The 13471-nt window shown below is 40.0% G+C and overlaps 1 protein-coding gene across 7 annotated transcripts in view; it reads left to right on the plus strand.

Annotated features, from left to right (window-relative positions):
- Window positions 1–13471, plus strand: part of LOC130357960 (transcription factor ETV7-like) — a 60326-nt gene that overhangs the window by 26768 nt on the left and 20087 nt on the right. For 5 of the 7 annotated variants that reach the window (XM_056560738.1, XM_056560737.1, XM_056560736.1 and 2 more), the window contains exons 4-8: window positions 2287–2416; window positions 5480–5644; window positions 8462–8587; window positions 10097–10267; window positions 11940–12082. In XM_056560738.1, coding sequence (XP_056416713.1) covers window positions 2287–2416; window positions 5480–5644; window positions 8462–8587; window positions 10097–10267; window positions 11940–12082 — 735 coding nt within the window. The remainder of the gene's footprint in view (window positions 1–2286; window positions 2417–5479; window positions 5645–8461; window positions 8588–10096; window positions 10268–11939; window positions 12083–13471) is intronic. The other 2 variants (XR_008889341.1, XM_056560741.1) reach the window with 2 other exon arrangements.

A 13471-nucleotide genomic window follows, 5' to 3' on the forward strand; every position in this document is an offset into this window, starting at 1 on the left:
ATCCGAAGTAGTCCACAGGATACACGGATCTGAAATAAGAAGTAAAATAAACCAAAAAAAGCTACCCATGAAGTAGGGTTTCCAAACAGAGAGCCTCCAGCTGTTGCTAAACTACACCTCCCATAGTTTCCAGACAGCCTTTTGCTGTCTGGGAATGATGGAAGTTCTAATTGAACAACAGCGAGCCTCCAGTTAAGCACCAGTTGTAGTCTCGCTGTTCCTAAACTACAGTACAACTCCCGTAATGGAGTTTGTTCGCAGCCTCTAAAAGGTTAAAGCCGAGCATCGGCCTGATCTGTGATGTCGGGCATTAGCCATGGGTCTCTGCTACTGATAGCAACCAGGACCCACTGGGTAGGAAGTATGCTGACACACTAAGGAAATTCAAAGAGAAAATGTCCTCACTGAATTCCTCAGTGGATTTGCTATCTTTATACTCCATGTCAAATGGAGCAAAAATTATCTGCCAACGGTAGTTATGTCGATGGCAATATATCTCACACATAATTGCCGTCCCATTGACAAAATGGACTTATCTGAACATTTTTAATCTTCTGCCAAAATTCAGATCTGCATCAGAATTTTTGCAACAGAAATTCTCTCGTGAGAACTGAGCATTGCAAAACTGATTGAAATTAATAGGAGGGTGCGGCAAGACGGAATCTAATTCTCCATAGTGTGAATGGGGCATTATAGAGCCCATGGTTCCAGGACATTGTACATCATAATAAATGAAGAAAGTACCAAATTTGCAAGGCGTCCTGTGAATGAGTAACAAGCCGTCCGGACATGAATGTTCCGTAGCCGACAAGCAACTATATTGCACGGTCATAAAACATGTTTATTGATAAAGCATCTAGATTTATAAAGGGTTACCAAAGTTTACACACAACAGCCAATGACTGTTGAATGGGTAACATTTTACTATTTTTACCTTTAGAACTAAAAGACAAACACAATAAATGAAATTTATAAAAAGACATGCCAGCCTAAAATAAAATCCCATGCCAGTTCACGGGCACATTGATTTATGTAGTACTAAGGCTTGAGAGATCCTTCCAGTGTATTTTGTGCAACTAATATTTTCTTATGCAAGGTTTTCGATATGTAAACCTTGTTGCACATGTGATAGCATGGGGGATGTAGGGTATGGGGAGTGTAGCTGTGCGGTAATTAAAGGGTGCTTGTTAACCCTTGCTATTTGTGACGCCAGGGTGAGGGCTCCTCAGTAACACTTAGATCTGAACTCACGGCTTTGGTTCAGCTGAGGCCGGCAGGTTTTTGAGGCCTAGCGTGTCTTTGAAAGTTGCGCAGAACCGTCCTGTCAGTCCGGCATCCACAAGAGCAGCAACCCAAGAGAGTGATAATTGGACGCAGCTCCCTTATATGGGCAGGGGCTGGACTAGTGCTAATTGGTCCATACTGATGTCAATCATCATTACAAAGACTTGTGGGTAACACGTGACCCACCCAAGGACCTCCAAAAGGTCCTCCAACATACCATAGAGGTTACTAGCATGGTCACATGACCGAAGGTCCTGCAACGCTAAACAAGGTAAGCACTATACATTACTATAAAATATATATAATCATTAAATATATACATATATTATCATTAGAGATAGACTTGAGGAGAAGCGACTAGGGGCTGTCCCATCTGAGGAACCCTACCTGAACGTAGTTACTCTGACTTTGGGGACCTCTGCACTAGGTACGGTATGCAATACGGTACCGGGACAGCACGCAAAAATCCTACTGGGTTTTTCTTTTCATCTGAGCCACTTCCTACTCCTCCTATACAGAGATGTACAAAATAATAGACAGCCAGAGGCCACGATTTACTAAAACTGTCTAATTCTTAGACAGGCAGACTTCAAATGTGCCAGATTTATTAAAGGGTATCAGGCTGAGCAGAACTGTCTGGCTGCAGCTTACCTCTTCCCTCCAGATATGTATATATGAAATTATCACTCACCAACCCTTTTTAAAAGCACAAAAATAAAAGCAAAAAAAGTTTATTACAAAAGACAACAGAAGAAGGAGCCACATCGCATTACATTTTTGAGTCTCTTTTCTAATAGATTTTTGCTAATGAGTTTTTTTGTGATACTGTTTTATCACCACTTTTATCACTTCAATAAAGATTCTTACAATGATAAAATATTATTTTCTAAATAATTATCACCTTTCTCTTAGACTATGGCTTTATGGTGAAATATGGTCAGAGAATACTATAGCTTTCTGCAACCATTGTGTAACATCAGTCATTGTATCATATGATTCCAGGAGGGAATAAAGACGAACACTCCACAAACTATTACAGTGTCTCCCCCACTCAACCAGGATGAACAGAACTATTGCCATTCACATTGTTCCTTTATTGAAGAGGTGATATGCAAAGTTCCTGGAAGTCTCAGTAAGTAGAACCATTTGTTCAAAGTGTTAAGGGGTACTCCACTGGAAAACATTATTTTTTTTTTTAAATCAACTGGTGCCAGAAAGTTAAACAGCTTTGTAATTTAATTCTATTTAAAAATATTAATCCTTCCAGTACTTATCAGCTACTGTGGAAGTTCTTTTCTTTTTGAATTTCCTTTCTGTCTAAACACAGTGCTCTCTGCTGACACCTCTGCCCATTTTAGGAACTGTCCAGAGTAGAAGCAAATACCCATAGAAAACCTATCCTACACTGGACAGTTCCTGACATTGACAGAGGTGTCAACAGAGAGCATACAGAAATAAAATTAAAAAAGAAAAGGCTTTCCTGTTGATCATTCAGCAGCTGGTAAGTACTGGAAGGATTAATATTTTAAATAGAAGTAATTTACAAAGCTGTTTAACTTTCTGGCACCAGTTGATTAAAAAAAAAAATGTCTTCCAGTGGAGTACCCCTTCAAGTAATGAAAAAGAACCTTAAATCAGAACATAGAATATAATCAAGGCATAAATAGTACTATTATAGTTTTTTTTAGTGTAGCATTGTTACAATTCAAAACAAAGATTTTTTCTTTACCTTGTTTACCTCTTTAATTGTCTTCATCCATTCACCTTGATTCTGGACATAGCATTAACTCTAAGGCTATGTTCACATGGTTGAATTTCCGGACAAAATCTGACCAAAATATTCAGCTTGGAAATTCCACTGCAGCAGATTTCTATTGTTTACAATGGGTTTGTGTTGCACAGTGCATAAGGTGCCATTCCCGCAGCAGAAACAGTGCCAGCGCCACTGTCTAAGGAATGTCTGCCTGGAAATAGCCTAAGGGAAAGTTCACCTTTCCTTACCAAATATGTAAGGGAAATCCATGTCAAATTATCCAAATGTTATGTTATGTTATGCAAAATGTACAGATTTTTTTTTTTTTTTTTGTGGATTATTGGGTAATCCATAGAAAAATCCCTAAGAATACATTGGTTGAAGTGAATAAAACAGACTCCCTGCTGGTTTCAAAATGTTATGGAAAATCTCCAGCATGTGAAGAAGATTTGTTAACATTTCATTTATTTGCCTACTACTATATTTTACTGCAGATTTATGTGCCGCAAATCTACAGCATTTCCGTCCCATGTGAATTTATCTTTGCACTTTTACTTGTTTTTGGTAAAAATGACACCAGTGCCTAGTAGTAAAATGCAGGCACGATCTGTTCTCTAAGGACACCAATCTTAAGTTATGCATTAAAGTGTAAGTCCAATGCTGCTCTTTTGCCTGATCACAGATCGGTGCAGAGAGATGCAGCTGAAGCCCCTATTCCAATGAACTGCCCATTGTCAGCTGTATCTCTCTGCAGCAATCTGTACAGATCAGTTGGGAGAGAAGCTTTGGACTTATACTTAAAACTTCACCTGTAACATCTGTAAATTAAAGAAAAACTCTCAGCCTATTCACTAAACCCAATACACTTTTATAGTGTGGGTGAACAGGATTCTAACGTGGGGTCACTTACTTATTTTGCACAAAGAGAATAGTCAGTCGGCACTTCTATGCAAAACACCGATGGTGCTCGAACCTCACAGCTGCTCACCCGTTTTCCAAGAAGACCGCTTGTCCGATGTGCTCAATCACAAAAAGTAAGTGTCCAATAATTGTACAAAGAACGATGATGGCACTCACAGTATTGCGTTTTCTTATGCTTTATTTTCAGTCGGGTCAGATACAGATTGGCCAATGGGCCATTTCTCACTTACACCAGCGCTTTCTCAAGACCTTTTGACTTACTTATTTTGGTCCACTGGCTGCCAAGATATTTGCCTGTAAAATTCCAGTGCTTCACCCATGACTAGCGCATTGAAGGTGTTGCCCCCGCCGACTGGCCGAGTGAAGGTCCTAAGCCCGCCCCCACTTTTAGCATATTCATTATCTTCAACTCCACGTTCTAGTAATGTGGAGTCATAGGTCACGTGAGCGCAGCGCTCTGTCTGCAAAGCCCATGTGCCGGAAGATTTCAAACAGCAGAGCGCTCTCCTTACGCATAGCTCTAATGTCATCAGGACGTGAAAGCTGTTTGAAATCTTCCGGCGCATGCGCTCTATAGACAAAGCGCTGCGCTCACGTGACCTGTGACTCCACTTTACTAGGACGTGGAGTTGAAGATAATGAATATGCTAATAGCGGGGGAAGGCTTAGGACATTTACTCCGGGAGGCAGAGGCGGCCATGCGCTAGTCATAGATGAAATACCTGAACTTTAAAGCCAAATATTTCATCAGCCAGTGGACCAAAATAAGTAAGTGACCCCTTGTTGGAATCCTGTTCACCCACACTATGGGGGACTTATAAAAAAAGGTACTTAGTTTTCCTAAGACTAAACAATCTAAGATTGCGCAAGATTTTTAAAAGTGACTCAGGCTGTTTGAAAATATGGCACAGTTTACACTGTGTGCTTAGTCTACAGGTGGTAAAGTTAAAGGGGAACTCTGGTACATAACTGCTTATTCCCTAAACACAGGATAGGGGATAATTGTCTGACCCCTGACTGCTGGGACCCCCTGTGATCTCCTGCATGGCACCCTAATGTTTTGAAGATTTGTTTTCAGAACATTGGCTCTTCCCGTGCACGGAATGGCGGTGGTCGGCATGCCCTCTCTACATAGGAGAGACAGAGAGCGCTGTACTCGTGTATCTCCAGCTCTTCCATTGAGATCCATGGAGGGGGCATTTTGACCACCGCTCCAATCAGACACTTATCACCTTTAAAGACTGTTTTTCCCCACCCTGTTTCCAAGGTTACACCCATTTTTTCTATCATCATACATGAGGCACACAAGACAAAATTGTGTACCACTTTTTTAACAAATAAGGTGCAGTCTCCACAAAAAAAGACAGTCAGCTTTGTATGCCCCCTCCCCCAATATATTATAACTGTGCTCTCTAGCCGATGCAGGGAATTCAGCATAGCTCTATTTCACTATGGCACCCTCCCTCCCTAGTGTACCATTATGTTATGGAATTCTCACCATTATCCTATTATGGATTTCAGGAATACATCCATCATTATGGAGCAAGGATGATGTTATTCAATGGCTACGATGGGCAGAGGAAGAATACTCACTAGAGAAAACAGATGACAGCAAGTTTGTAATGAACGGAAGAGCTCTGTGTATTCTTACAAAGCTTGACTTTAAAGCCCGTTCTCCTAGTTCAGGTACTACAATATCCAATGTTGATGTTGTGTGTGGTGGGCATTTACTTTACTTTTCTCATGTGCACAGAGATATGCTTTTTGATAATATATCATTTACTTTATATATTTATTTCAGGTGCACATTTTTCTGTAGCTAGTACATTTACTGTTAGGGTACAGTTAACCATGCATATTTTGCTGTGGATTTTATACAACAGATTTTGATGCCCAGTAGTGAAATCAGCTGTGAAAAAACCTGCAGCAAAATATGAAGCAAAATACACGTGTGAATGTACACTAATTGAGTATTTCAGTTCTACATAATAATAAATCCACCTAATCCATTGGTGGAAGAAATGTACTTCAATTCCACAAGCGTCAACTTTGAGTATTCAAAATAAGTTTGGACAAACATTGAAAAGTAGTCAGCATGTCTCTGCAAGTATCAAATATGTGGCCACATCTTATGTAACTATAAGCCCAAAGTACCTAAACTATAAGCCTAAAAGTACCAGTCATAGTGTGAAACATACCCATCCTTTTTATCTTCAGATGGTTATTGCTTTAATGGTTGTTATAATAACAATAATAATAGTCATACATTTTATTATTATTATTATTATTGTGCTGAAAACAATTGGTATCAACTAGAGATGAGCGAACTTACAGTAACTTCGATTCGTCACGAACTTCTCGGCTCGGCAGTTGATGGCTTATCCTGCATAAATGAGTTCAGCTTTCAGGTGCTCCGTGGGCTGGAAAAGGTGGATACAGTCCTAGGAAAGATTCTCCTAGGACTGTATCCACCTTTTCCAGCCCACGGGAGCACCTGAAAGCTGAACTAATTTATGCAGGATAAAGTCATCAACTGCCGAGCCGAGAAGTTCGTGACGAATCGAATTTACTGTAAGTTCGCTCATCTCTAGTATCAACCAATGAAAATCTGACCACAGGTCGGAACACATTGTTCATGGTACTCATTGTATAGCTATGCTCACACGGCGGAATTTCGGCTATTCCACTAAAATTCTGCACAGAAAAAGCAGACTGCGGATTTTATGCAGTTTTGCGGAATTTGAGCAGAATTCTGGCTGAATTTTGGCAGAATTTCTGTGCTTTCAAAACACAGATTCCACTTGAATCCAGTGTCCCATTAACTTCAGTGGGACTTTGAAAGCAATTCCACAAAATTTAAAGACATGTCTTATAATTTTGTAGAATCCGTAATGCGAACTCTGAATCTGGAATTGCAGTGTGAATGGGACAGTAAAATTCTCATTGAAGTGAATGTGCAATACATTTTGCAGATTTTCTGAGCGAAATATTTCTGCGGAATTCTGCTTGGAAATTCTGCTGTGTGAACATGGCCTATTAGTGGAAAATCATTCCACCTATAACTTGTTTTACTTCATTCTCTATTCTTAGGGTACGTTCACACGAGTGGATTTACAGCGTATTGTACACTGCGGATCCGCTGGCGAAGGCCCGCTCTATGCTGTCTTTACATGTGCCTGCTCGAAGCGGCAATACACCGCGACGAGCAAAAACCCTGCAGCGATGTGCGCGCCGTACTCTCACATCGCGGCAACTCTCCCCGCTCTGAGCTAGGCAGAGAGCTACGCCGCTACGAGCAGGCACATGTAAAGACAGCATAGAGCAGGCCTTCACCAGCGGATCCGCAGCGAAATATACGCTGCGTAAATCCGCTCGTGTGAACGTACCCTTATTGTCTTTTGTGTGTCATGTAGAGATGTGAAAACACATTGACACTGATATAACAGACATATGCATTGAAAGACATGCATGTATGACATTATGTTTTTAAGGAGCGTGTTTTACTACTTTCTTTTGTTTCCCAAAATTTGAGATCAACCCATAGAACAAAAAAGGCAGCAGACAAAATTTCTAAGACTGTTTAAAGCCTTCATGAAAAAAAAATAATAATAATTATTTGTCCCATGTATTCTCGCCCTTTGTACTACATTTAAAGGGGTACTATTGTGGAAAACTTTTTTGTTTTTTAGATTAACTGGTGCCAGAAAGTTAAACAGATTTGTAAATTACTTCTATAAAAAAATCTTAAGCCTTCCAGTACTTTTTAGAGGCTGTATACTACAGAGGAAATGTTTTTCTTTTTGGATTTCTCTTATGTCACAACCACGGTGCTCTCTGCTGACCTCTGCTTTCCATTTTAGGAACTGTTCAGACCAGGAGAAAATCCTCATAGCAAACATATGCTGCTTTGGACAGTTCCTAAAATGGACAGCAGAGGTCAGCAGAGAGCACTGTGGTCGTGACATAAGAGAAATCCAAAAAGAAAAACATTTCCTCTGTAGTATACAAATACAAATCTGTTTAACTTTCTGGCACCAGTTGATTAAAAAAAAAATAAAGTTTTCCACGGGAGTATCCCTTTAAGGACAGCATTATGACAATATGGTTGGGAACACTTCATCAGTTTCAAATGCTTTGTAACAATCTGAAGACCCCCTAAAACAGTGTTTCCCAACCATTATGCCTCCATCTGTTGCCAAAGGCTGTCTGGGCATGATGGAAGTTGTAGTTTTGCAACAGCTGGAAGCACACTGATTGGAAAGCACTGCCCTAAAGTGTACTCAAAAAGACTAATCATGTTTTTAATTGATGACATTGTTTCAGACAACAAGTTACTGTGCTTGCACGAAAACATTAGCGTAGCTGGAACCAACAATGTTATAAATGTTTGAAAACATTGTTTCATGCTGGGTTTCTGCAGTTATGTACTTTGGCTAGTGTCGCTTGCATTGCCAAAGTTCAGCTTACCATTGTGAAAACTAATGATGTATTTGTTATTTGCAGGTGATGTTTTGTACGAATTACTACAGTGCATTAAGAACCACAGGCAGGGGCTAGTAAGGCATTCTTTCTTCCGCCATTGTATAAGAAATATTCACGATTTTCAACTTCAGACCTGCTTAGAGACAAGTAAGATCTTTATTATATGCTGTTCTGTATGCTTAAATGTACTGTACTTATCATACTATTACTATTAAAAGGGATTGTCCAGGCAGCATGTATTTTAAATATGTGCTCAGAAAGGGGACAATAAAACATAAAAAAAACACTTTCCTTTCTCGTTCCTTCACCACCACCGCATTTATCACAGAGCTTATGTCCCCGCTGTGTGGCGCTTCTGTGCCACGGGACATGACCTCCCACACTGCTCATTAAATCAGTGGCTGCAGCAGAGTCCGGCCTCAGCCACTGATTGGCTAAGGGAGCGTGTTGATGTCACATCCTCAAACTGCCACACATCATGGACCATACCGAAGCTCAATACTACCGGTGAAGGAACAGGAGAAGGCAAAGGTAAGTGTTGTCTTTTTTGTTTTGTTTTCCCCCCCTGAGCGGATATATAAAATACATGCTGCCTGGAAAACCCCTTTAATTTAAAGTAGTGTGGACATAACCCCCTTTGCTTAATTCACTAGATAGTTCTAAAAAAATCTAGACTCATGGTAAGCATGCAAATAAAAAAATTGGATACGTCTGTGACCTAAATATTTTCGAGATGGTTAAACTTTACCTGTTGCTTTAAAAAAAATGTCCTTGAGACGTGTCAAAAGTTTTCCTCAGGATCTGAGTGTTCAGACTGTAACACCTGCCCTCCAGCCAGACATGCCGGCCGTGAGCGCTCTCTGCTTATGTCCCCGCTGCTGGCGGGGACGCGCCCGCATGCGAATTCCAGCCTGTCACTCACCTTCCTCGTCTTCTGCCTCTCCGTGTCCTCGCAGCCCCGGAACGAGTGCCCTCGTCTCCTAGGGCACGCGCGCACTGGAGCTCTTACTATTAAAGGGCCAGTGCTCATTTAATTAAGTGTCTACACCTGTCCCTGTCCTTAAATATCAGCTCCTCTCTTGTTTCCCTGCAGGATCTTTGGTTGCCTTGAGCCATAGGGAAAGTCCTGTGTCCCTGTTACCGTGTACCTGTTCCTTGCTACCTTACCTCCCAGCTACCTGTGTGGACGAGTCGTGCCAGGGTTACTGACCTGGGTGCCGCCTGCCACAGCAAGACCATCCCATTTTGCGGGGGGCTCCTGTGAAAACCTTGGCATGGCTCACGTCATCATCCACACAGAGGATCCACCAACTGCCGTGACCCGTTACACAGACCCCGACCAATTGTTATAGCGAGCTGGGAGAAAAGTCCAGCTGACCAGGACAATCCCATAGACTTACATTTTAAATTTGTGTCGCTTGACATGCTCTTTTCACAGCTGGTTCTTGCTATCGGTCATAGTCTGAACACTCTGAGCACCGATCAAAACTATTGACATGTCTCTACAACTGTTTTTTTTTAAGTGACAGTGCCTATTTAAACATAAAAGAGTGTTCTTGGAAGCTTTAAACAATACATGATTAATGCATGAACCCTCAAGCACAAAATAATGCATAAAAGGTTTATCTAATAGTATATTGGTTTATGTGTGTTCAGCATCAGAAAACTCCCAATTAACTTCACGGACTATACATCCGGCTGCTACAGAGAGTGCTGACGAGGATGTACCTCTCAATCTTTGTCAAAGGACACAAGGAACACAAACCAAGAAAAGTGCTACAGAAGACAATGACATTGTGGATGGAAAAATAAAAGGTAAATGTAAAAGTAAGGAATGCGAATAACTATTTAAAATAGTTTACAACATGCATTGTAGGCTGTGGAAGACTGCCATTAGTTCTTATTATTAAAAAATAATGTCTAGAAAATGTTTTTCTCATGATAAGATAACATTTAAAATACAAATGTTTAGTGCTGACTAACTCCAAATACTATATATATATATATATATATATATATATATATATGTATATATAATATATATATATATTCTGTAGAATATTAGTTCTTTTTCTTAACTATACTTTTATCATCTTTGAACTTTTGAAAACCACTTTAATGGTCTATTCACATGTACAGTATTCTGCGCAGATTTGATGTGCAGGATTTTCTGTTGCAGATTTCAATGTAAACTGAATGACTGAACACAGGTGGAAATTCTGCGCATCAAATCTGTGCAGAATTCTGTATGTGTGAATACACCCTAAATTGGAATTCCCACTAAAGACAATGGTGGCACATCTACTGAAAAGGCCATACATGTCGAGTAGCTGCAAATCCCACCCCTAATTTTAATCTAGAGAACTGGGTACCCTAGAGAAATGGGATCTGCCTATTGAGATGTTCATTAACCACCACATACAGTAGAATAAATGGAGTAGTAGCTATGCATGTGTACATTTCTCTCCATTCATTTGAGGGAATATCTCAGAGGTGCCGATTGGTTTGAATTTTAATAATGGATCAATAGGCATACTTACAAGTCAATGTAAGTAAAATATTATTATAATTTATCTATGTATTTAGTAACATATTTACATAGTTTATAAGGTTAAAAAAAAGACATTAAGTTCCATCAAGTTCAACCTATATCCCTATGGTGTCCTTACTGTGTTGATCCAGAGGAGGGCAAAAAACCCTTATGAGGCTGATTTTATAAATCATCATTTCATAAAAGAAGCAATTCACATATGAAATCAGAATAAATTCCTAGATCAATGTTCTGTCCCTGTAAATTTAGTATCCATAACCTGTGATATTGTTATTTTCCAGAAATGTATCCAGGCCTCTTTTGGACTCTCTTATTGTGTTCACTTCCTCTGGCAGAGAGTCCCACAGTCTCACTGCTCTTACAGGAAAGAACTCCTGTCTATACTAATGTGGCAACCTTTTTTCCTCTAGATGTAGAGGATGCCCCCTTGTTTATAGATACAGAGGATGCCCCCTTGTTTATAGATACAGAGGATGCCCCCTTGTTTATAGATACAGAGGATGCCCCCTTGTTTATAGATACAGAGGATGCCCCCTTGTTTATAGATACAGTCCTGGGTATAAATAGGTCATGAGAGAGATCTTTGATGTATTTATACATAGCTATTAAGTTGCATCTAAACTAAATAACTAATTCTGATCTTCCAGGGTACTCTAGTCCTACAATTCTCCTTATTACTCTGGTTGCCCATCTTTGAACCCTCTCCAGCTCTATGTTCTATTTCTCTACTGGTGCCCAGTATTGTACACAGTATTCCATGTTAGGTGTGACTAGTGATTTATACAGCAGTAGAATTAGTTTCCCTTTTGATGCACCCCATGATTTTATTTGTCTTGGCAGCAGCTGCCTGACACTGGTCGCTACAATTAAATTTACTGTTAACTAAAACCCCTATGTCCTTTTCCATGTCATTTAACTTAAAGCAATAGCCTGAAATCTTAAATCTAGATTGCAGGTTCCTGTGGGATTATCTGCACAAGCTTCTTGATGACAAGCGCTATGAATCATCCATTATATGGGAAGATAAAGAATTAAAAATCTTCAGAGTGGTGAATCCAAACATGCTTGCTGCATTCTGGGGTAATCACAAGGTATTTTCCATATGTAATGAATACTAGTTGTTAGCAAACTGACATATGTAAAGATAATAGGATACCACCAGTTGATCAGGGAAACAACAACTTAATGGATCACGTATTCCACCTATAGAACCCCAAGTTTCTCAAAACCAATTATACTGCTTTACAATAAGAGTTCATGAACAAGGTCATTTTATGACTCTGTTTTGAATGGAGTAGCAATAAGACTTACGTAGGAGGGCATGGGACCTCTAATGTAGTTCAAAATGTCTGCCATTTCACGCAGCAGCACACAGTGTTTTCTGTTTGATTCTATGACTCCAATTGCAAAGAATATCTCCACACAAGGAGATCAATGTGGTAAGATGGCCTTTTTGATGTTGTTAGTTTGTGACATTCGATCTATTGTTGGAATGGGACTTGTGGCCACAAAACAAATGAGAGGGTGTTTATCAGTATTAGGAGTCATCATGTGCACCGCTTGCATGTAATGTAAAGCATAATCCATAAAATACATGCGCTAGATGAGCATATATACTGCACTACTTATGTAAATGATGTATGTACATATAAATTCCCATATTGTTCTGTCTAAACAATGCAGGGACCATACTTCCCAAAATGTATTTCAGTGCTATTATTATTATGATTAGAGATTTTTTGCAAAAAGACAGGTAATTCCAGCTCACCTATTGTGGTACAGTCACAGCATGGATAGTGTTACACCCAGGAACAACATGGAAAAAAAAGGAAATCCAGCGTGGCAATGTAGCATGAAAACTTGCAGATATATTCCATTAAAGAGGCACTGTCATTGTTAAAAAACTTTTCATATATTGCAGGACTCATCATAATATGACATTTAACAATATACACCTGTTAAAATTTAAATTTTCACCTCAAATTCAAGCTCAAAATAGCCGCCACTAGGGGTCGCCTGTCTTTTAGCCAGACAGAATTGTCTAGATTTTACAGCATACTGGATACCGGCCGTAAAGCATACCGGTATCCAGTATAGGAGATTTCTATTGTGTATGCAAAACTACAGATAAAGGATGTGTGGACATGCTGGGAGCTGTAGTTTTAAAACAGCTAGAGGCAAGGGTGGTGGTGGAAAGGGTGGACAAATTACTAGGGGGGGCTGGGGATGACCCAGCTGTCGTGGTCCATGTGGGAACCAACGACAGAATACATGGTAGGTGGAGGTCCTTGAAGAATAATTACAAGGAACTAGGTGCCAAGCTGAAGGGAAGGGCCTCTAAGGTTGTGTTCTCTGGAATACTTACTGTGCCATGCGCATCGCAGGAAAGACAGCGGGAGCTTAGGGAGTTAAATGCATGGCTTAAGTCGTGGTGTGAGGGGGAAGGGTTTGGGTTTTTAGAGCACTGGGCTGACTTTTCA

This window comes from Hyla sarda, chromosome 2, assembly GCF_029499605.1.
Source record: "Hyla sarda isolate aHylSar1 chromosome 2, aHylSar1.hap1, whole genome shotgun sequence".
NCBI lineage: Eukaryota > Metazoa > Chordata > Amphibia > Anura > Hylidae > Hyla > Hyla sarda.